Source organism: Chionomys nivalis, chromosome 14 (assembly GCF_950005125.1).
Source record: "Chionomys nivalis chromosome 14, mChiNiv1.1, whole genome shotgun sequence".
NCBI lineage: Eukaryota > Metazoa > Chordata > Mammalia > Rodentia > Cricetidae > Chionomys > Chionomys nivalis.
Genome location: NC_080099.1, coordinates 68242102 through 68263412, shown reverse-complemented (window position 1 = coordinate 68263412; position 21311 = coordinate 68242102). Strand labels below are relative to the sequence as shown.

The window sequence follows — 21311 nt, the reverse complement described above, 5'->3', positions numbered from 1 at the left end:
TTTTTGTAAAATGGACTGGGTTAAGAATTATGTTTGTGGCTATTACATTACATATTACACTTTAAAACAGTACAGATAAAGCAATCGCCAACACTATCTATCAGATATCTTCCACAAAGCACAGATGAGTTCAAATTCTCTGATATTCTATCATAAATTAAAATTAGGAATGATGGAGCCTAACATTCTTTGCTCATCTGAGATTAGAGGTTCTTATGTCACTGAAACTCTGTAGATATTAGTAAACTTAATGTCATTAGACTTGTTTCCTTTGAAACATGCAAATTCTTTAAATAATCCACTTAATTTTCATATGGTTAAATTTAGGAGGAAAATTCATGTACTTGAGATAACTATTTAAACTTAAACAGGCTTCTCCTTGTGGGTCTACGTCTCCCAGATCTACCAACATTTATGATAAACACGATGCATTTAAAGGAGACAGCCAGCAAAGTGACTGACCCCTGCTCCCCGCAAGATACCTACTGTCAGGAATGGATAAGGTAGTGTTGTCTTCAGATAAAGATGTCTCCACTCATTCCTGATGCTTTACCCTATCCCTAAGCTGTGGCCAATACATACTGCAAGCAGTTTTAAATGAAACTACTGACCAAGAAATGTGTCACCATGGGTGCATTATTGAGACTTTGAAATATGCAGTGAAGTCATAAAGGGAAGCAGGTCAGGCTCTACATTTCTCACCTACTGGAGGCAGTTTCCAAACACAAATGTATTTAACATAAAAACAGTAACATCACAACATTTTCACCGAGACATTTTATAGTACTATCATAGCAGAGGTTTATCAGTAGAATGCAGCCAAACAAAGGGCAATATTATTTCTATTGTCAGAAATCATAATTTTCAGAAACCATGACTGAGTTAGGTATAGAGGTTGAAGAGTGTCTGCTCACCTCTAAGGCCTCCTTCAGGTCCATGGGAGAAACAGTGTCCTCCTCTTCCTCGTCAGTCACCTGGTCCTGAGAGCAGTAGTGAGTGCTGTAGGCAGAGTGCTCCTCAATGGCTTCCAGCCATGTCTGCGACAATACAAGAATTACATAAACACATCTTTGCTCCAAAAAAATAGCTATTAAGCATAAAATTTACATAGAAGGAATTATTAGATCAAAAAAGCACCCAAAGTGACATTCTGAGTATTTCTTGTCTGAGTATTTCTTTATCTTCATAAAAAGATATTCCTAGTGCTTTAAAAAAAAGATATCCTCTATACTTCCAGGCAGTGGTGGCGCACGCCTTTAATCCCAGCACTAGGGAGGTAGAGGCAGGTGGATGTCTGTGAGTTTGAGGCCAGCCTGGTCTATAAGAGCTAGTTTCAGAATAGGCTCTAAAGTTACAGAGAAACCATGTCTCAAAAAACAAAACCAAACCTAACAAAAAATCCTCTATACATATATGTATTAATTAGTATTCAAATATATTACAGAAATCAAGCAATGAGGGGCATCTTTCCACAGAAATGGCTGGTTTCCAACACTGTCACACAGCTTAATACACAGCAATAAACCTGAACACAGTGTTACAAACTCAACATTAAATGGCACACAATAAAATTAGATCATCTTTAAAAAGCCAAATGCAATTAAAATTAGTTTGTAAAATCAAAGTGGACTAAAAATACTTCCTTGTTCACTTTTGGCATTATGTGTGGTCAATTCTTACAATTCTGTGAAATACTTAGAGGCAAATGACTTCAATTATTTAGGGTTCCTTGCTGAACCAAGTCAAACCTTTTGGAAAAGACTCTTTAAACACTTGATATCAAGTTTTCTAATCAAGCAAATAAGTAGAAGCTAGGCTATGAATTCTGCTTTAGGAAATAAGGATTTCCCATTAAGTCACCGAGCCATGAATCCTGGCAAAGTGAAGCCCAATTTGACTGCATGACAGTGTAGCTCAAAGCAGGCTTAGCCAAGACCCACGGTAGCTCTTTCTCATCCCAGTCGGTCTTCTCTTGTAGCCCACTTCCGTTCCTTCGTATTAAATGCCCATCCTAGAAACACTCTTGACCAAGAATGTCCAGTGTCCACTCGGGGCTGGGACTCAGATACGTGATTTTTGCTATCCTTCCTGTTCCCCATTGTAATGTCTTCAAACTTACTCTTAGTCCTGTAGCAGCTTGCTTATAGAAACCACACCCCACCCTACCCCACCCCCCACGCACCTTGATTGCTATAGGACTTCATCTCTTGGTATAGACCCTGTCCCTCTAGTTCAGCGGTTCTCAACCTGGGGTCTTGATCCCTTGGAAAACTGAACTACCCTTACACAAGGGAATCCTACATGTCAGACATTTCATGTAGCAAACTACACTTATGAAGTAGCAACGAAATAATTTTATGGTTGGAGGTCAGCACAACATGAGGGACTGTATTAAAGGGTCGCAGCATTAGGAAGGGTGAGAAGCTCTGCTGTAGGCCTTTCCCACAGCCACTCTCAGACTTCCCTTCTAGTCATTCCCACTCCTTTGTTGTCACCTGCTGACCTACACAACACTCTCTGCCAGGGTCACCATAGCCACAACACTTGCCCAGGATCCAGACATGACAGCAGCAACCAAAGAGACAAAAAGAACAGATAATGACACAGAAAACAACTCAAACATCCTAACTCCAGATGCCTAGATCCCAGCATAAAAACGCAAGCATCCACAGCTGAGACAATGTGTCTGCACTAGAAGCCAGTGAACCTGTTGCAGAAGGCCTTGAATAATACAATGAACTAAAGCACAAGACACGGACTTCAAACGCAATTACGTATGCTTACAGTTAAAGGGGGTGTGAATAAATCTCTTAATGAAGACTATGAAAACAAACAGTTGAATGAAATAGTGAAAGCAATTCAAGACAAGAGTGTAGAATTTTCTAAAGAAATGGAATCACTAAAGAAAACCCAAACTGAAATAAAACTGGAAATAAAAAAAAAAGAACCTCAGAGTTAAACCTCACCAACAGAGCACAAGAGATGGGACAGGAAGAGAGGGTTCCAGGTGTTGAAGACAAGGCAGAAGAAATCACCTCCGTCAAAGAGAACAGTAAATCTAAAAACTCCAGGCACAAAGCAACCAGGAAATCTGGGACACCACAAAAAGTGATAAAAACAAAGGAAGAACAGGTCAAAGACACAGAAAATACTTTCAACAAAACACAGAAGAAAATGTTTCTAATTGGCCCTGAGGGCTTGAGATGGGCGGCGAGCTGACCCTGACCCTCCCCCCGACCCACTTGACATGTGGTGGCATAGGTGAGGGAAAGATGCCCTTCCCCCTCCACTCCTTGCTACCTGCAGGCAAGAGAGCTGGCTCCTGGGGTCACAGGAGTAGGAGAACTAGCCGTGCCCCCTCAATAGTTGTGGCACACAGAAGAGTGGCTTCTGCACCCTGTCTGAGCAGCACACGAGAGCTGACTCTGTTGTCAGGATCCCAGGAGAACCATCACCGAGGGTGTGAGAGCAAGAGCTCTCTGCCCCCTGTATTCCCCCACCTACAGCAATTAGGAGAAAGGATCCTGCACTTCACCTGGACCAAACAGTAGAACTGGCCCTGGTGATGAATGTGGACAGTCAGATCCGAGGACCTGAGAGCGGAGAACAGGCCCTGCTCCTTGCTGCAGGCTGCATTAGGTGAGCTGGCCAAGGCAGTGCTGAAGGGCTCACCTGGTAGTGAGAATGAAGGAAAGCTGAAGGGCTGACCAGCCCAGCAATCCCAAATTCACTTCATCTACGAACTGCTGGAGCATGCGAAGGGAAGAAACTACAGATCCAAAACAGCAGGGTCTCCACAACACAAGACAACAGGATATCCAAGAGGAGACCAGTGAGAGCCCATTATCAATAGTGCTGCAGAAGCCAGAGGCCTGGGGTCAGACCAACGACTCATAGCAATGGACACCGGGCCACACCATAGCTTCCACAAGATTCATTTGTTTGCTTGTTGTTTTGTTTTGTTTTGTTTTGATTTTTGGTTTTCTTTTAATTTTGTTGTGGGCGGGAAATAGCAAGGGCAGAGGGTGGACACAAGGAGATGGGAGGTAAGTGGGATGCATGATGTAAAATCCACAAAGACTCAACAAAGTTAAAAAAAAAAAAGAACATATGAAGTTACAAAAAGCATACAAAACACCAAATAAATAGGACCAGAAAAGAATTCCTTACAATATAATCAAAACACTAGATGTGTAAGAACACAGAAAAGATATTAAAGGATACAAAGGAAACAGACCAAGTCACATGTAAAGGCAACCCCATTAGAATAATACCTGATATTTCAATGGGGCCTCTAAAAGCCAGAAGTGCCTGGAACGATGTTCTTCAAAGTCTGAGACACCACAGATGCCAGCTTAGACTACTATATCCATCAAGACTAACAATCATAATCAAAAATAAATAAAAATATTCCACAATAAAACCAAATTTAAGAAACTTCTATCTACCAATCCGGCTCTATAGAACACACTAGAAGGAAAACTGAACATACAGTGAATAAATAATCCAAGACTAGCAAATCAAATGGTGGGGGGAGTCACATCACTACAAATAATAGCAATCAATCAACACAGCTGATACTAACACTCAGTACAAATAATCTCAATTCCCCAATCAGAAAGATACAGACTAACAGATTAGATTAGAAAATGGGATCCATCTTTCTGCCATATCAAAGAAAAGTCCTTTACCATCACGGGACTTTTCACCTCAGGGTAAAAAGATGGAAAAGGCATTCCAAACAAATGAACCCAAGAAGCAAGCGGATAAAGCCATCTTAATCTCACAAAATAGACTTCAAAACAAAGGTAATCAAGAAAATAGGAAAGCACAATGCACACACATTAAATGCAAAATTAACCAAGAGTATATTACAATCTTAAACAATTATACACTGAACACAAGACACTCGGGTTCATAAAAGAAACACTACTAAGGCTAAAATTACATTAAAAAAGTAAATTACAAAAAAAAGTCTCAACAGATGCAAGGAAATTGATACAATACTCTGTATTCTATCTGATCATCATGGATTAAAGCTGGGTATCAACAAAAAATAGAAACAACAGAAAGCTTACAAACTCATGGAAACTAAAGAACTCACTACTGAATTAAAAATGGGTTGACACAGAAAAAAGAAGAAAAGTAAAAAGCTTTCAGAATTGAGTACAAACAAAAGCACAACACACCCAAACCTACGGAACACAATGAAGATGAGCTCCAAAGGGCAAGTTCATAGCACTAGGAGACAATATCAAATAATGAAAGAGATCTCATATCAGTAGCATATCAACACAATTAAAAGCTCTAGAACAAGAAGAAATAACACCCAAAAAGAGTAGATTGCAAGAAATAATCAAACTTATGGCTAAAATCACTGACATAGAACAACAACAAAAATATAAAGAATCAATGAAATTAAAAGTTGGTACTTAGAGAAAATTAATAAGACTGCCAAACTCTTAGTCAAATGAACCAAAAGACACAGATAGAAGATCCAAATTAATAAAAAGGGTATGTCTTAAGTAGGGTTTCTATTGCTGTAATAAAACACCATAACCAAAAAGCAAAATGTGAACAAAGGGTTCATTTATTTGGCTTACACTTCATCATCAGAGGAAGTCAGGACAGGAGCTCATGCAGGGCAGGAACCTGGAGGCAGGAGCTAGTATAAAGGCAGCGGAGGAGAGCTGCTTACTGGCTTGCTTCCCCTGGCTTGCTTAGCCTGCTTTCTTACAGAATCCAGGACCACCAGTCCCAGGATGGCCACCACTTACCATGGACTGGGCCTTCCTCCATTGATCACTAATTGAGAAAATGCCTTACAGCTGGATCTCATGGAAGCATTTTCTCAACTGAGGCTCCTTCCTCTCTGATGACTCTAGCTTGTGTCAAGTTGACACACAAAACCAGTCAATACAACTGACCCCACGTCAACCTGACATACAAACACATCACTATTAAACCACAATAAAAACATAATTTTAAAAGTTCCACAGTCTTTACAAATTCAAACACATTAAAAATTTCAGTCCCTTTAAAATAGCTAGCATCTTAAAATCCAAAGTTTTAAAATTCAAATCTCTCAACTGTGGGCTCCAGTTAAATACTTTACTTCAAGAAGGAAAAATCAGGGCACAGCCACAATAAAATCAAAGCAAAACCAAATTCCAACCACCCAATGGCCGGGGTCCACTCATGATCTGAACTCTTCCAAGGGTCTGGGTCACTTCTCCAGCTGCACCCTCCACAGCAAACACAGCTTGTTCGTGCTCTCAGGAAACACTTCCCAGATGTCACCTCAGTGATGACAGTCTCTTCTTCACCACTAATTTCTCAGCTTCAGACAACTAGTACTGAAGCTTGTTAATCAGAGCTGATTTTTCAGTTTCAGCTATCAGAACCAAAGAATCTTAATTCAAAATAACAAATGACCCTGACAGTCTTTAAACTTGCCTCTGAAACTTCACAAGCCAGGTTTCCATCCTCTGCACTGCTCTCAACATTCTCTTCTTCCAAGTTCCCGCAGAACATCCCATAGAGCTCTCAACACTCAATGACTCTTCCAGCCCAAAGTTCCAAAGTCCTCCACAGTCCTCCTTGGAGCATCATCAAGACTGCCACAGCAACACCCCACTACACTAGTACCAATCTGTCAAGTTGACATGCAGAGCCAGTCAGTACAGGGGGACATTACTACAGACACAAAGGAAATTCAGAGAATCATAAAAATATACTTTAAACTGTGTACTCTACAATAAGAGGAACACCCGTCCATTGTTGCTGTAGTTTCTCAGGAAGCTAGGACTATATCTACCGTAAGGTTCAGCAATATCATTCTAGATACTTGCTTATCCATGTTTATTGCTGCTATAACAGCCAGAAACTGGAAACAACCTAGATTTCTGTCAACAGAAGAATGGATAAAGAAAATGTGGTACATTTAAACAATGGAATATTTTTCAGCTGTTAAAAAAATGAAATTGTGAAATTGGCAGGTAAATAGTTGGAACTATCCTGAGTGAGGTACAAACAACAACTATGGTGTGTATTCACTTATGTGGGGATGCTAACTATTAAGTCTCATTCAACGAGCAGGCTACAATCCACAGAACCACAGAGGTTAAGTATAGGGTAATGGACTTGGTGGGGTGGATCTTCCTAGGAAGGATAAATTGAATAGACAGTTAATGGATGGAGGTAGGTGTAGAACAAGATGATCAAATAGGAGGGAAGGAGGGAATACAGGAAGAAATAGCTAAATATAAGGGCCATTTGAGGGCTGTATGAAAACCTAACAGTAGGACTCCTTAAAATATGCACGTATATGAAAAAAATCTAAATGGAATCACCAAATAACAAGAGAGACAAAGCCCCAACTAGAATCTCTCATCAACAAATGAAACCTCCAATTCTGGGAATGGTTTACATCTAATCAAGTTTCTTGCCTAAGGGGCCAGATGGACAACCCAGACCATCCAGGCTATTGCAAGACTATGGGATGCTCTTCACAAACTGATGGTAAGGCCTTACTGCTGAAGACAACATGTAGACACCTCATGGAGAAACTGAGCTGGTGCGTACCTACAGCCTTCACCTCTATTGACTGATGTTCATGGTACTGGAAGGCACACTGCACACCCACCTAAAAGTCCTTCAATCTACAAGGGTGGCCTGCCTGCAAGATACACTGGAGCCATAGTGGACATAACCATCCAACGATCTGATTGATTTAGGCCCACCCTATGAGATGAAACCCATACCCAACACTACTTGGATGCCCACAACTCGAAATTAAATAGGAGAAATTCTGCTAAAGGGATGTAGCAATAAAATGACTAACAACATTCTGCTATACTTATAGAGCAGTGCCTTGCTCAGCCATTGTCAGAGAAGTTTCTTCCTGCAGTAAATGGGAACAAAAAGACTCACAAGAGATCAAAGTGCAGAGAGCCAGAGACCTTGGAACACTCAGCCCTAAATGAGATTTCTCCATCAACTTCCTCCCCTCAGAACTCAGGGAAACTACAGAAGAGAAAGCAAAAACACTGTAAGATTGCTATCTCCAATAGATAACAACTCACAAAGGAAAAATTAGTCTTCTCCAATGGAAACAGCCTAGACATGAGAGAGTATGAGAGAGAGAAGTATATAAAGTTGGGTGGGTAGGGAGGTGAGGAAAATGTGGGAGGAAGTCAGGGAGGTGAAGTGGGCTTAGACTATACTGCAATTAGCCTCCCAACAACTGGATTCTGACATACAAACTGCACATTCTCGGTCAATTTTTTCATGCTATAGTTTTCTTATAGTTTAAGGGCTATGCTTTTAAACAATCATTTAATCTTTTCCCCTCAAAGTCAGTATGAGCCAAAACAAACAATTAAAAGCAGAAAATATCTACTTGTTTTACTTGTTAACAACTAAAACTCCTGTACCAAATTTTAAAAACTTCATAGGATTATTCCCAATAAAAAGTATCATCGTCGGGGCTAGGGAGCTAGCACAGTAACTCACCAGTAAAAAGACCTAAATTCAATATTTAAAACGTTTGCAAAAGGCTAGAGAGGCATAAGACAGGTGATTCCCAGGGATCCCTGGCTTCTCTGACCTACTGGGCAAGAACCAAGTTTCCAGGTCAGTAAGAAATCCTCTTTCCAAAAGGTGGTGGCCAGTTCCTGGGGAACAACACCCCAGTCTTCCTCTGTCCTATATAGGCACTAGCATACACATGATCGTGCAGATGCAAACAAAGTGAGAATACAACAATAAATACATCAAAAACTCTATTTAAAAAGTGGGGACTGGTGAGATGGCTCCCTGGATACATGTGCTCACAACACAAGTCGGGTGACTGGAGTGTGACTCCTGGAGCCCAGGTGGATGTGGCGGCTCCTATCTGAAACCCCAGCACTCCAGTGGAATGCGAAGAGGTACAGAAGAGTCACGCAGAAGCCTGCAGATCAATTAGCCTAGAGTACACAGAGCAGCAGAGAAACAAATGACCTGTTCATCAAGGTAGAAGGTAAGAATCGATTCCCAAAAGTTGTCCTGTGACCTCTACACACACAGCTGTACTCATGCACAAACATACATACAATACACACACACACAAATAAACAAGTATGATGGAGGAATTACTTTCAATTAATAAAGAAAACTGCTTGGCCCTGATAGGACAGAAAATTAGATAGGCGGAGTAAACAGAACAGAATGCTGGGAGAAAGAAGCCGAGTCAGGAGTCGCCATGATTCGCCCACCAGACACAGACGCAGGTTAAGATCTTTCCTGGTAAGCCAGCTCATGGTACTACACAGAATATTAGAAATGGGTTAGATCAATATGTAAGAGCTAGTCAATAAGAGGCTGGAACTAATGGGCCAGGCAGTGATTAAAAGAATACAGTTTCCGTGTAATTATTTCGGGGCATAAGCTAGCCATGCGGGCGGCTGGGTGCCGGGGACGCAGCCCCGCCGCTCCTATTACAACACAAGTAAATCTAAATTATTTTAAGAGTTTTAGCTATACTTATTCCCAAGTCTATGTGTGCCAGCACATGGGTCCTGAGAGGAAATGTACATCATCGCTTTGGTGGCCAGTGTCTCTACCCACTGAGATCTCACTGGCCTCACATTTCCAATAAATATATTTTTATGAGTATAATCAACAAGATCTTTGATGTTAATACTAAGGAAATATGCTTGAGTTCTGGGAAAGCTAAAGGAGTTGACGCATGAGAAGCTTACCTCTCGTGACTGCTGAAGGCTGTTCTTAGGAACCCTAAAGCCATGAACCGAGTCATCGAAGCATCTGATGGAGAAAAGGCAGCTATCTGTGGGTTTCACCTGGATACAAAGAAGTCAAAAAACATTCACTCACTAAAAAACAGTCTCTGAAATTATCCATCACAAAAGTCAACATATTAACACAATGTAAGTACTATGAACACTCTCAAAAGCTGATAAAAATCAAAGAGGAGGATCACCCAGAAGACTCGGCACTGCAACTTATCCATGCTAATCTGGCCATCACCTTAGTCACTCCAGGAAAGTACCCATGGTTCAATGGGTCTGCTGCATTAGGTTTATTTCCCAGTAAGTATAAATTAGGATGTACCTGAGCTGTACAACCTTCTACATAACAAAGCTCCAATTTCTTCATACCATTCTTGAATGATTTTTCTTTCTTTCTAGAAAATGTTTGAGCTGAGTATACAGGAATAATTGGTAGGTAAGGTTGATGAAGAAGTGGTAAAGGAGGTAAAAAGAACTAGAAATAATTATTTTTATTAAAAAAATTAGAAACAGAGGGTATTTAAATATAAAGGAGGGACTTCTGTCCCGAGGCTCTACTACAGGAATGCCAGTAGAAAATAACTATGAAACAATTCTGTAGACCTCCGCTGCTCACCCCACCCAGAACAAAACCAGCCATAGGAGAAACTGGAATGGCAACAACCATCCACAGACAAGAGAAAGGACACTCTTGGAAGCCCCAGTCAGAATCTATGGACCTCATGCCCATCACCCAAGGTGTTTCCCCTGCAGCCCACACAGGGAGAGGAGCACTGCAAGGGAACAGTGGAGGCAGTCAGCTGTCTTTGAGAACTAAGAAGGCAAAACCGGACAGCCAAAACCACCCAAGAGAGCAGGGCGATCTCTGAAGAAACAGTCTGGAGACCTAGCTAACCCTCTGTTCACATCACTAACCAACCATGAACACACGCACAGAACAGATTCAAAACAAATCACCAGACTAGATTAGTCTGAACCGAGACTCTGGTTTACACTTCAGAGTAAACCAAGAAAATGATTCAATAAAGACACATAACAGAATCCACTCTCCAGAACATTAAAATTCATTATACTAAGGATATCGTTGGAAGGGACCTAATAAGAAGACAAATAAGCAAACACACTCAAAATGATTAATTAAACTTCAAAGGTTGGCCAGACAGGTGGTGGTGCACGCCTTTAATCCCAGCACTTGGGAGGCAGAGGTAGGTGAATCTCAGATAGTTCAAGGCCAGCCTGCTCTACAGAGTGAGTTCTAGGACAGCCAGGGCTACACAAAGAAACCCTGTCTCAACAAACCAAAATAGTCAAAAACTGCTGGAACGGAAAAAGAACTAAAGTATAACCCACCCACAAGAGACAGATCGTTCAAAATAAATGGGTAACAAAAAGGCCAGGCTGGTCATATTAACATCAAACAAAATCAATTACAAAACAAAATGTCAATTAGGAAAACATCATCAACAAGTCTGCAATCAGAAACAGTTACAGATATAAAATTCCACACACAGATGACATCTTAATACTTCAGCCATTGATAAACCAGAGAAAATAAACAATGTGAATATCACATGACACAATTTATAGTTATAATATTTTACTTAAGAGTAGTGAAATAAATATTTTATCTTTTAAAGATTCATTTTATTTAATGTGTATTAATTTTATGTATGTTTTGATATCTATGAACCATACTGGTACAGTATCTGCAGAGGTCAGAGGAGGGTGCAGGATCCCCTGACATTAAAGTTACAGATGGGTGTGAACCATTACACAGGTGCTAGGAAATAACCAATATTCTCTGCAAAAGCAACAACAGCTTTTTTTTTTTTTTTTTTGGTTTTTCGAGACAGGGTTTCTCTGTGGTTTTGGAGCCTGTCCTGGAACTAGCTCTTGAAGACCAGGTTGGTCTCGAACTCACAGAGATCCGACTGCCTCTGCCTCCCAAGTGCTGGGATTAAAGGCGTGCGCCACCACCGCCCGGCTAACAACAGCTTTTAACAGCAGAGCCGTCTATCATTACAGTGTTAATACAAATGGACCGCTATTATAGTCCATAAGTAGAGCTATTGAACAAAGTCAGTATATCTGATAAAATGGAAATCATACAGTGTATATTCCAAATTAATGCAATTATTGATCAGGAACAAGATAACCAAAAAGCTCGATTATTTGGGGGTTAAACATCACACTTCTAATTTTTAGAATTATTTACTGACTTTAAGCAGAAATCACAAAAGAAATTACAAAATCTTTTAAATGATAATCATCACAACAGAAATTAGAAAATCTCTTAAGTGATAATGAAAAAAACTACCAAAGCTAGTGGGGTGAACAAAAACGGCTACAAATACCAAAATGTGATTTAAAACTGTTAGTACAGAAGTTCCATCTCACTACTTTAAGTTCAACCTGAAGAAACTACGGGAGCACGCACAAGGTCCTAGGTTCAATCCCAGTACTCAACAAAATCCCAACAAACTATGAGAAACCAGATTAAATCCAAGAAATTAAAGGTTGATTTTTTTTGTTTGTTTGTTTTAATTTTACATTTATGCCTCACATGGGGGTGCATGCCTATAACCCTAGCACTTGAACGGTGGAGACTGAAAGATCAGGAGTTCCAAGTCACCTACCCTCCCTACACATGAGCCTGAGCTGCATGAAGCAGCCTCCCTTTGGGTAGCACTCACAATGCTGAAAGGTGTCCTGAGGCTGCTGGAAGTCAGCAAGCCCTTAGTACAGCACTACCGACGGTCAGAAAAGACGTTCCCATAGCGACAATGAAAAAATAATGGCTGGGAATTCCATAAAATCTGCATGGATTTTCAACAATCTACGAACAGACAAAACAATCCTGTAAGTAATGAAGAAGTTTGAGGCCCCAAGCTTCCTCAGTTTAAAACATAGTGCAAAGCCACAGTGAGGAAAACTGTAATGATATGCGGGTGTATGGGACAACGCGGTAAGACAGACCTCATGTATAGTCAATGATTTTAAAAAGCATGCTGGGGGCGGGGGAGCACAACTGGACATCCACAGCAGAAGAGTGAAGCTGAACTGTACTGTATAGCATGCCAAAAATCAAGTAGATCAGCTCATAGTGTCAAAAGTTGAACTATGAAATTGATAAAAGGAAATGTAAGGGATAGAAACTGTATGACGTGTGCCTGAAATGCTATCCCAGACATAGTATTGCTGTAGAAGTGACCAAGGTAAACAGGTAAATGAGACTGTCAAAATCTAAATCCTCTGTACATCAGAGGACATGATCACTCAAATGAAAAGATCTTTCAGAGCGGAAAAAAGACCACATCATTATGTGTACGGATATCCATTCAGAAAGAACACTTAGGACAAAACATCAAAAAGAAACAACTGAACTGAACACCAGGCAAAGGACTTAAGCAGATATTTCTCCAAAAATTGTTCACAGTTGTTCAAAATGCATCTAAATGATGCCAAACAGCACCAGGATGGAGAAAGGCAAATCCTAACTGTAATGAGATACCACAGTACACCCACCACAGTGGCCACTAACCAAGACAACAGTAGGCAGCTTTGGTGAGATATGAAACCCTCCAGCATTACTGGTAGGAAAATAAAGGGCCAAGCTATTCTGGTAGAGAGGGCTCCTCCAGATACCAAACCTACAACCACCACGTAAACTAGCAGGTCTAATTTTAGGAATATATTCTCAAAGTAATTTCTACCCATGTTTATTACATCACTGTCCACTGACAGATGAATAATGAATAAATAAAATTTAATATATGAGTACAAAGGAGAATGATTCCTGAAAAGAAAACTGTCTATGCCACCACACAGACGAATCTTGAGGGGTTATGCTAAGTGGAATGGGCTAACCACCAAGACACAAACATGCATGATTCTCCGCCATAAAGCACACAGAACAGTTAAGATCCAAATAGCAAGCAGGATGGTGCTTAACAGCGTCTGCAGAGACAGAAAATGGGGAATACACAATAAGCATAGTCTAGCCATGGGAGAAAAAGTTCTAGAAGTCTGTTTCATAGCAAACTGAGTACAGTTAAAACTACTGAACCATGCACTGACAACAGTTAAAACAGGAATTTATAAGGTATGCTGTTTCTACAACTACAATTTTTTGTTTGTTTTGTTTTCTGAGATAGGACTTCTCTGTGGAATAACTCTAGCTGTCCTGAAACTCACTTTGCAGACTAGGCTGGCCTTGAACTCAAGGAGATCCACCTGCCTCTGCCTCCTGAGTGCTGGGATTAAAGGTAAAAGAAGGAAATTCTATCAACGTGTCACACTATGTTAAGTGAAAAAAGCCTATCACAAAAGGACAAACATGATTCCCTTATACATGTTACCTGGAATGTCAAGTCCTTCGAAACAGAAGTACAGCAATGGACAGCAATAGCTGAAGGTGTAGAAGTCTGTATGCAATAGAGCATCCATGTGGGAACATGAAAAACTCCTAGAGCCAGGTGCTACTCAAAATAGCAGAACAGTGCAGTATTCATAATGCCACTGAACCACAGAATTTAAAATAGTTAATGTTAAGTTCTATATTATAGAAATTTTATTATAATTTTTAAAGGTCGGTTAAGGGTAAGAATATCTATATAAGAGATCTCGATCAACCTAGGTGTCTATCCTAAGACACTAGAAACTGAACACAGCTTGATTTATTTATAGTGTGAGTATTCAATGAGTCTCTTTAGCTTGTGCTGATATGGCTCACAGATGAAGCTGGAAGCAAACCATTGCATAAGAAATTAGAAGTTAGAGAACTGGCAGAGGCAAACACAACAGAACCTAACCAACTCCACAGAAGTCAATGACAGAAGTGTTAAAAATGAAAGGGGAGAAACTAACAAGTCTGTTTTGTGAAAAATGAAATAATAAAAAGATCCCAACAGGGTAAACAGCTGAGTACAGAGTAGAAGAATCAAGAGTGGGAACAGAAGAGAACCAGCAGGATGGCACCAACAGAAGAGCAAAGGGCAAGGTCAGTAGTGTCCTGAAATTTCACAGGCCCACTGGTTTGGAGCGGACAAGACGAGAGGGCCTGTGAGTGGGCCCGACTCAGTCACAGGGTATTCTGAACTCAGCCTGAAGCCTTCCAAAGGGGAGTGCTGCTGATCCCAAGAGCACTGGCATGGGAGAGGCAAGGGATGTGCACCTGAGGGCAGACGAGCTGCTCTGCTCTGCTACACTACTGGACTGAAGGATGCCTGTGCATCAGTAGACAGAGACAGCTCAGGCTCCTGGAGAGTAAGATAAAACAACTGCGAGCGTACAAAGAACTTGAGTCCTGACTTCAGCACGGGCTTTCAGCTTTATTGCAGCCTCAGAGATGCTTCCATCGTGCAGATTTTCCCATGAAAAAGACACACGTGTATTGCTAATTTTACCACTCTGTCTAGATGCTTAAAGATCTCCTGTTTCTAACGCTACAGTGGAAATAAACAGGATGATGGGGGGGGGTGCACGCACACAAACAGAGATTCTTTAACTTTGCTTATTTTTAAGTGTAAAAACACACATACACCCATGAATCTCCAGGGCTCTGCAATGATTATAGTCTGCGCTAAGCAGTCTCCTCTTACCGTGCACACTGCCTGAGTCAGGTGCTTGCATCCCTGGCGGTAAGTATTACGGACTGCGTCAGACCTTCAGAAACAAAAATTAAATTAAGACAAAGAAAAAGAGCTAAATGAAAATTTTTAGTATTTGAAAATTTATATTTTGAAATTTATTAAGCACAAGAATACTTACTGTTTCCTATACCAGGAAAGAACTCCATGTTCTAACACTACCCAGAATAACTTCCAGCCAAAAAATCTTGAACTCTACAGGAAAATGATAAAGATTTTCCATGCTGATGCATCTGGATTCAAATACGTAAGTAACGAAAAGAATTAAGCTCAAATAGACACAGCCTGTCAGCTAGGCAGGAGGACTTCACGATGAGCAGAATGAAACTGAGCAATGACGAGAGCCCCTCACTACAGAGTACACCACAGGGCACAAAAAGACGCCACACCGGTAAGGCCACTGTACACAGCTCTAGCAGGTCTGTTCAGAGCTATTTACAGAAAGCGGCAGTTCTGGGCTTTGAGCACAATTCCCTCAAAGTTGTGAATGATTGTCTACAGAAAAGAATTAACCTAAATTCATTTTATATAATTACAAATACAAAAATTTCATATACAGGGACTGCTTACAGATCTAAACATAATACTAAGGGCTACCAGGGTTGACTCTAAAAAAACAACTAAATTCTAAAACACAGAAATGTTTACAACCAAGAAATGTCCTTCCTAGGACAATTCTGGAACTAATTTTCTGTGAAATACTCCATAATCTGATGTTTATAACAAAAAACAATATTGCAATTACGACTTAATGAGAAAAAATATTTTCCTCTGCTACTCTCTGCTCAACTTACTTTAAAGTACAGACAACCAGCCTAAATAAAGTGGTGATGCAATAAAAGGAAGCCTCTTGAAATGCAAGAGTATAAAAGTGGCTTCCAATATCAGATCCCAGGTCTCGATCATCTATAGAGAGCCTCCTCAACTTATGACTGGGTATGCCAATCGTGTCTTGAAAATACTATAACTAAAAGGGTGTGGCTCATCGTGGAGAGCTTTCTGAGCCTGCACATGCAGGCTGTACACCACTGCAGCGTGGTAAAAACATACAGCACACTATGCAAAGTATCAAGGCAACAAAGTACTGTGCAGTCTCGGTTGCTGCCTTCAAGGCCACATGGCTGACTGTGAAATGCAGCTCACCACCCCTGACCAGCAGCACAAGAATGTCATAGCACACTACCAGGCCAAGAAAAGATCAGAATTACAAATCATAGTATACTTGCTATCAATGCATATCCTTTTAATGGCACTAAAAAGTCAAAACCTCATAAATCAGACTACGGTACTAGGAATGTAATTGGCCCCATAATCTTACAGTCCCATAATCTCATAGGGAGAGGCACTATTAGGAGATGTGACCTTTTAGAGGAAGTGTGTCACAGTGGGGGCGGGTCTTGAAGCTTCCTATACTTAGGATACCGTGCAGCATGACTCTCAGTTGTTTTCCTGCTGCCTGCAAGATGAAGCAGTCTCAGCTCCAGCACCACCTCTGCCTGTGAGCCGCCATGCTCCCTGCCATGATGATAACTGACTGAACCTCTGAACTGTAAGTGAGCCCCCACTTAATTAAATGTTCTCTTTGTAAGAGTTGCCGTGGTCATGGTGTCTCTTCACAGCAATAGAAACCCTAATTAAGACACAGACCATTGTCAGTCAGAGACATGCTGTATGTCTGAAATCACTGAAAAGACAGTAAGAATCTTTTGAGCTTCCTACTTTAAGCCGGCCAACGCTACCTTCCAGAGAGGACCTTCATATCGCCGCAGCGCTCTGTAGGGGACCTGCTGGAAACACATCTCATTAAAGACACATCGACAGAACGTAAGCATTCCTTCAATTTCCCCCCGAAAACTCACAGAACGAATTGACCAATACGCACCTTATTACCAACAAGAATATGCTTCATTTCAGCACCATGGGCAAGGTCAAGAGGTTTCTGATCTGTGTAAAATTCACAAGGGGAAAAAGTCACTATGGCAACTACACAAAAAAATTCATATAACTCTACCATACAATATTCCTTCATGCTTTCAAAAACTCCTCACCACCGACAAAACCAAACTCACTTGCAGAAGTCACCCTCTTGGTTCTTCTTGGTTCTTTTTTTTTTTAAATATTTATTTATTATGTATACAATATTCTGTCTGTGTGTATGTCTGCAGGCCAGAAGAGGGCACCAGACCTCATTACAGATGGTTGTGAGCCACCATGCGGTTGCCGGAAATTGAACTCAGGACCTTTGGAAGAGCAGGCAATGCTCTTAACCACTGAGCCATCTCTCCAGCCCACCCTCTTGGTTCTTTAAGGCCTCCTTTTAGATCAGAAAATTTAATTCTCCTCAGAATATTATGTACTGGTTCTGTGCCAGTCAGGTTTTCTGACCTTAAATTACTATTTTTAGTTTTCTGACTGAATAACAAATTGCCACAAGCTTATCAGTTTAAAACAATACAGACCAACTGTCTCATAGTCGATTGGTTTAAGCTTTATATTTACTTGTTACCTTCTGGTTAGCTGTTTAATTCTTTTAAAAACACCAAACACCTGGTATGTATTGATCATATTATTATATTTATTTCTTTTCATAAAATTCTGTTATGTGCCAATCGCCATTTTAAGATTGGTGATTTAGCAATGAACAACATAGAGGATGGCAATAAATTTATAATAAAAGAGACATAACAGGTAATACACCATGGTATGCTAATTTAATTAATGACAGATTTGACAGACAATAGCACCACTTCAGGTAGAAGGTGAGGGACTGATCCTGGATAACCTGAGACAGGGATGGTTAGACTGAAAAGGATCTTATAAAGACACAGGTAACAGCTAATGCGACAGCCCTGAGGGAGGAACAAGACAGAAGACTAGAGAAATGGCAAGTCAGATGTCCACAAACCCACGATAAGTAAACTGTGTTTTCTACACGATGCATAGATTCTGGAGGGTCTCAAGACTAGGAATAATATGATTTGACTGATATTTAAATTCTTTAATTTAAATGTTTAAAAGTGTAAACTTCAGTTATTTCTTGATTTTCAGAGATTACAATATTAACTGATTGATCTATTATTGTTTATTTAGGTTTTAACCGCTCTACCAACATAGAAATTTGCATGCCATACAATTCTACACACTATACATAATAAATCATTTCCAATGGGCTGAGGTTGTTTAAGGAGTCCTTCTCTTTTATTAACATCAAATATTTACCAAGGGAATGGTGGGACAGCTCTCTGGAATGGCCCCAGGGTAACCAGGGGTGGGAAGGGATGAGAGGACAAGCATGGGTGTGACTTAAAGAACTGCTGACTCAGCTGTGGCTGCTGGCGTCCTCTTCATCAGGGAGGAGATAAACCCTTTCCAAATGTTCACTGAGAAATCAGTCATCAGTTCAGTGTTTCTACACAGCACCTAGAAAGATAACGGTCTGCCAATTTTGTTATTTTCATCCGATCTGCAGGGCACTTTTGAGAAACTATCCTTCCCACAGAGGGAGACACGATAATATGATTTCTTTCACAGAATTCTGCCCTGATGCCAAAAATAAATTCTGAGCTGCTGCCAACTAGATGAAATCTCAGAGCCTCATCTCTGGACTCAGTGTCGACAGGGCCAAGCACACAAGAAGAATTCAATAAAGCAGACTTAGAACTAATGGAGGAGGCTCCCTACCTACATGAACTTATAACCAGCGATTTCACAAGGAATGTGTGCGTGCCTGCATGTGTGCATGTACATGTGTGAGAGTATTATCAAAACAAAATAAAATAAAACATCTTTGTTCACTATGGGAACATTCAATAAAAATGTCATATCTCCTCAAGTTAACTTGCATAGAAGGAAATTTCCGTTTAGTCCCAACAGTACTTTAGCTAGGACCCTAAAAACCTTCCCATGTCCTATGCAACTGCTCAGCACAGCAGGACCATGGTCAGCACTGAATGACCAGAAGAAAAGCACAAATGCATAAAAAGCATTTAAAACAAGGCTATTCCATCAGCAGCTTCCAATCCGCATGCTGTTAAAAAGGATGTACAAACCCCAAAGTCAATTATTCGAGGCAACTTTTTGGATATTCACAGGTATCTCCAAAACGGTGATACACTAGCTTTCGCAGCTTGTTCTGCGGCTGAAGTGGAACAGGGCAAGACTTGATTTTCTCCTTTCAGGCCAGGCGGTGCCGCGTGTCCCTATTACAGTCATCTACTGTCATGTTTTAGACTGTTTTGCTTGCGACTTTCTCATATAAAATGGCCCCCAACCATGCTGAAATGCTGGGCTGGGTTCCTAAGTACAAGACTGTGCTGTGCCTTAAAGGGGAGACCTGAGTTAGAGATGCTGTGCTCAGGCTGAGGCACTGTTGGCCATGACCTAAGTGTTAGTGGATTGGCAACACATATTACATAAGGTGATCTTACACAGTGACACTCATAAAACAAGACCATATACTGATCCCTGGATGAAAATGCCAGGATAATCTAACCCTGGTTCTCCTAAAACAATGGTTCAAAATTCTCTAATTCAGTATTGGTGGTAACCTTATGGAACATCAATTAATTGTACCTATCATTTCTCTGTTGGAAAGATTACCTTGGTCAATACTGGTCTCATTTGGAGTAGGGAGTGCATTATTAGCTAAATCTTAAAGGAGAAGAAAATGTCACTCTTTTACATTTGTGAATGTTCATGTTTTAAAATGAGATTATTTAATTTATCAAAGGCTGGATCCCAACAAAATCATTTTAAATAGTACTGATTTCATTTTATAGAGTCAAAATGACCAAGGTTGACTTTCACCAGCATGCTCACCATTTTTGTTCTTCAGGTTGGGGTCAGCTCCACTTCTCAGGAGCTTTAAGGCACACTGTTTATGGGCCCGGTAAGCAGCACAGTGCAGGGGGGTGTTTCCTAACTGATCCACGCAGTTCACATTGGGAGGACTGGGCCTGCTGAGCTAACAAAGAAACACAATGTGATTATATACCAAAGAAAGGCTCAAGCAGAGCCTGCAGGACAGCAGAGCCCACAGGCGGAGCCCACGGGACAGCAGAGCCCACAGGACAGCAGAGCCCACGGGACAGCTGAGCCACGGGACAGCAGAGCCCATGGGACAGCAGAGCCCACGGGGCAGCAGAGCCCACAGGACAGCAGAGCTCTCACGCAATTAGACTCTGCCCCTTTGGCCAACTCCTCAGGCTGCCGTGCTTGTCCTCAGGAGCCAGGAGATCTGAGGTCTGTATCCTGGCACCATATATGACAGCAGCGCCAGCCACCTACCCTCACATTAAGATTTCACAGTGGTGCTGCATACCTTTAATCCCAGCACACAGAGGCGGAGGTTAACATATTTCTGAGATTTCTGAGGCCAGTATGGTCTACAGATCAAGTTCCAGGACAGTCAGGACTACACAGAGAAACTGTGTCTCAAAAAAACACAAAAACAACAACAAAAAAGGTTTCACTAACATGCTTGCCGTCTTGTGACAGCAAAACTATAAACCAGGCACCCACCAACAATCCCCAGGGTGAGTCCAATCCAGAGATGCTAGAAGCAGAAATGTCAAGGTTCCCACCTCACTGCGCTAGCAAGCTCTATATAGTCTCCGTTTCACAAAACCCTGAAAATGCTGCAGGCACTATACTTAGAAACCGAAGAAGTGTTTTTGAGGGGACTGAAATAACTTTAAAGCAAATGGCAATGCTTTAGTCTTGAATTCAGAACAAATTTAGAGTCTCCTTATCTAATGAGAACATGCAGGAAGTAAAAACGGGAAAGTAGGTCTCAGAAGAACAGTGAAGCTGTCAGCTTGGTCAGTTTGAGTACTAATTCAACACTGTCCCTTCCAGGTAAGTTGCTCTTCTT

At 40.9% G+C, this 21311-nt stretch overlaps 1 protein-coding gene across 1 annotated transcript in view; it reads right to left on the bottom strand.

Annotated features, from left to right (window-relative positions):
* The window catches only part of Osbpl1a (oxysterol binding protein like 1A), a 191436-nt gene that overhangs the window by 127282 nt on the left and 42843 nt on the right, over nt 1-21311 (bottom strand). Inside the window, exons 7-13 of the mRNA XM_057789364.1 lie at nt 20258-20402; nt 17322-17383; nt 17179-17223; nt 15561-15634; nt 15392-15455; nt 9744-9842; nt 915-1037 (exon numbers count right to left, since the gene is read on the bottom strand). Coding sequence (XP_057645347.1) covers nt 915-1037; nt 9744-9842; nt 15392-15455; nt 15561-15634; nt 17179-17223; nt 17322-17383; nt 20258-20402 — 612 coding nt within the window. The remainder of the gene's footprint in view (nt 1-914; nt 1038-9743; nt 9843-15391; nt 15456-15560; nt 15635-17178; nt 17224-17321; nt 17384-20257; nt 20403-21311) is intronic.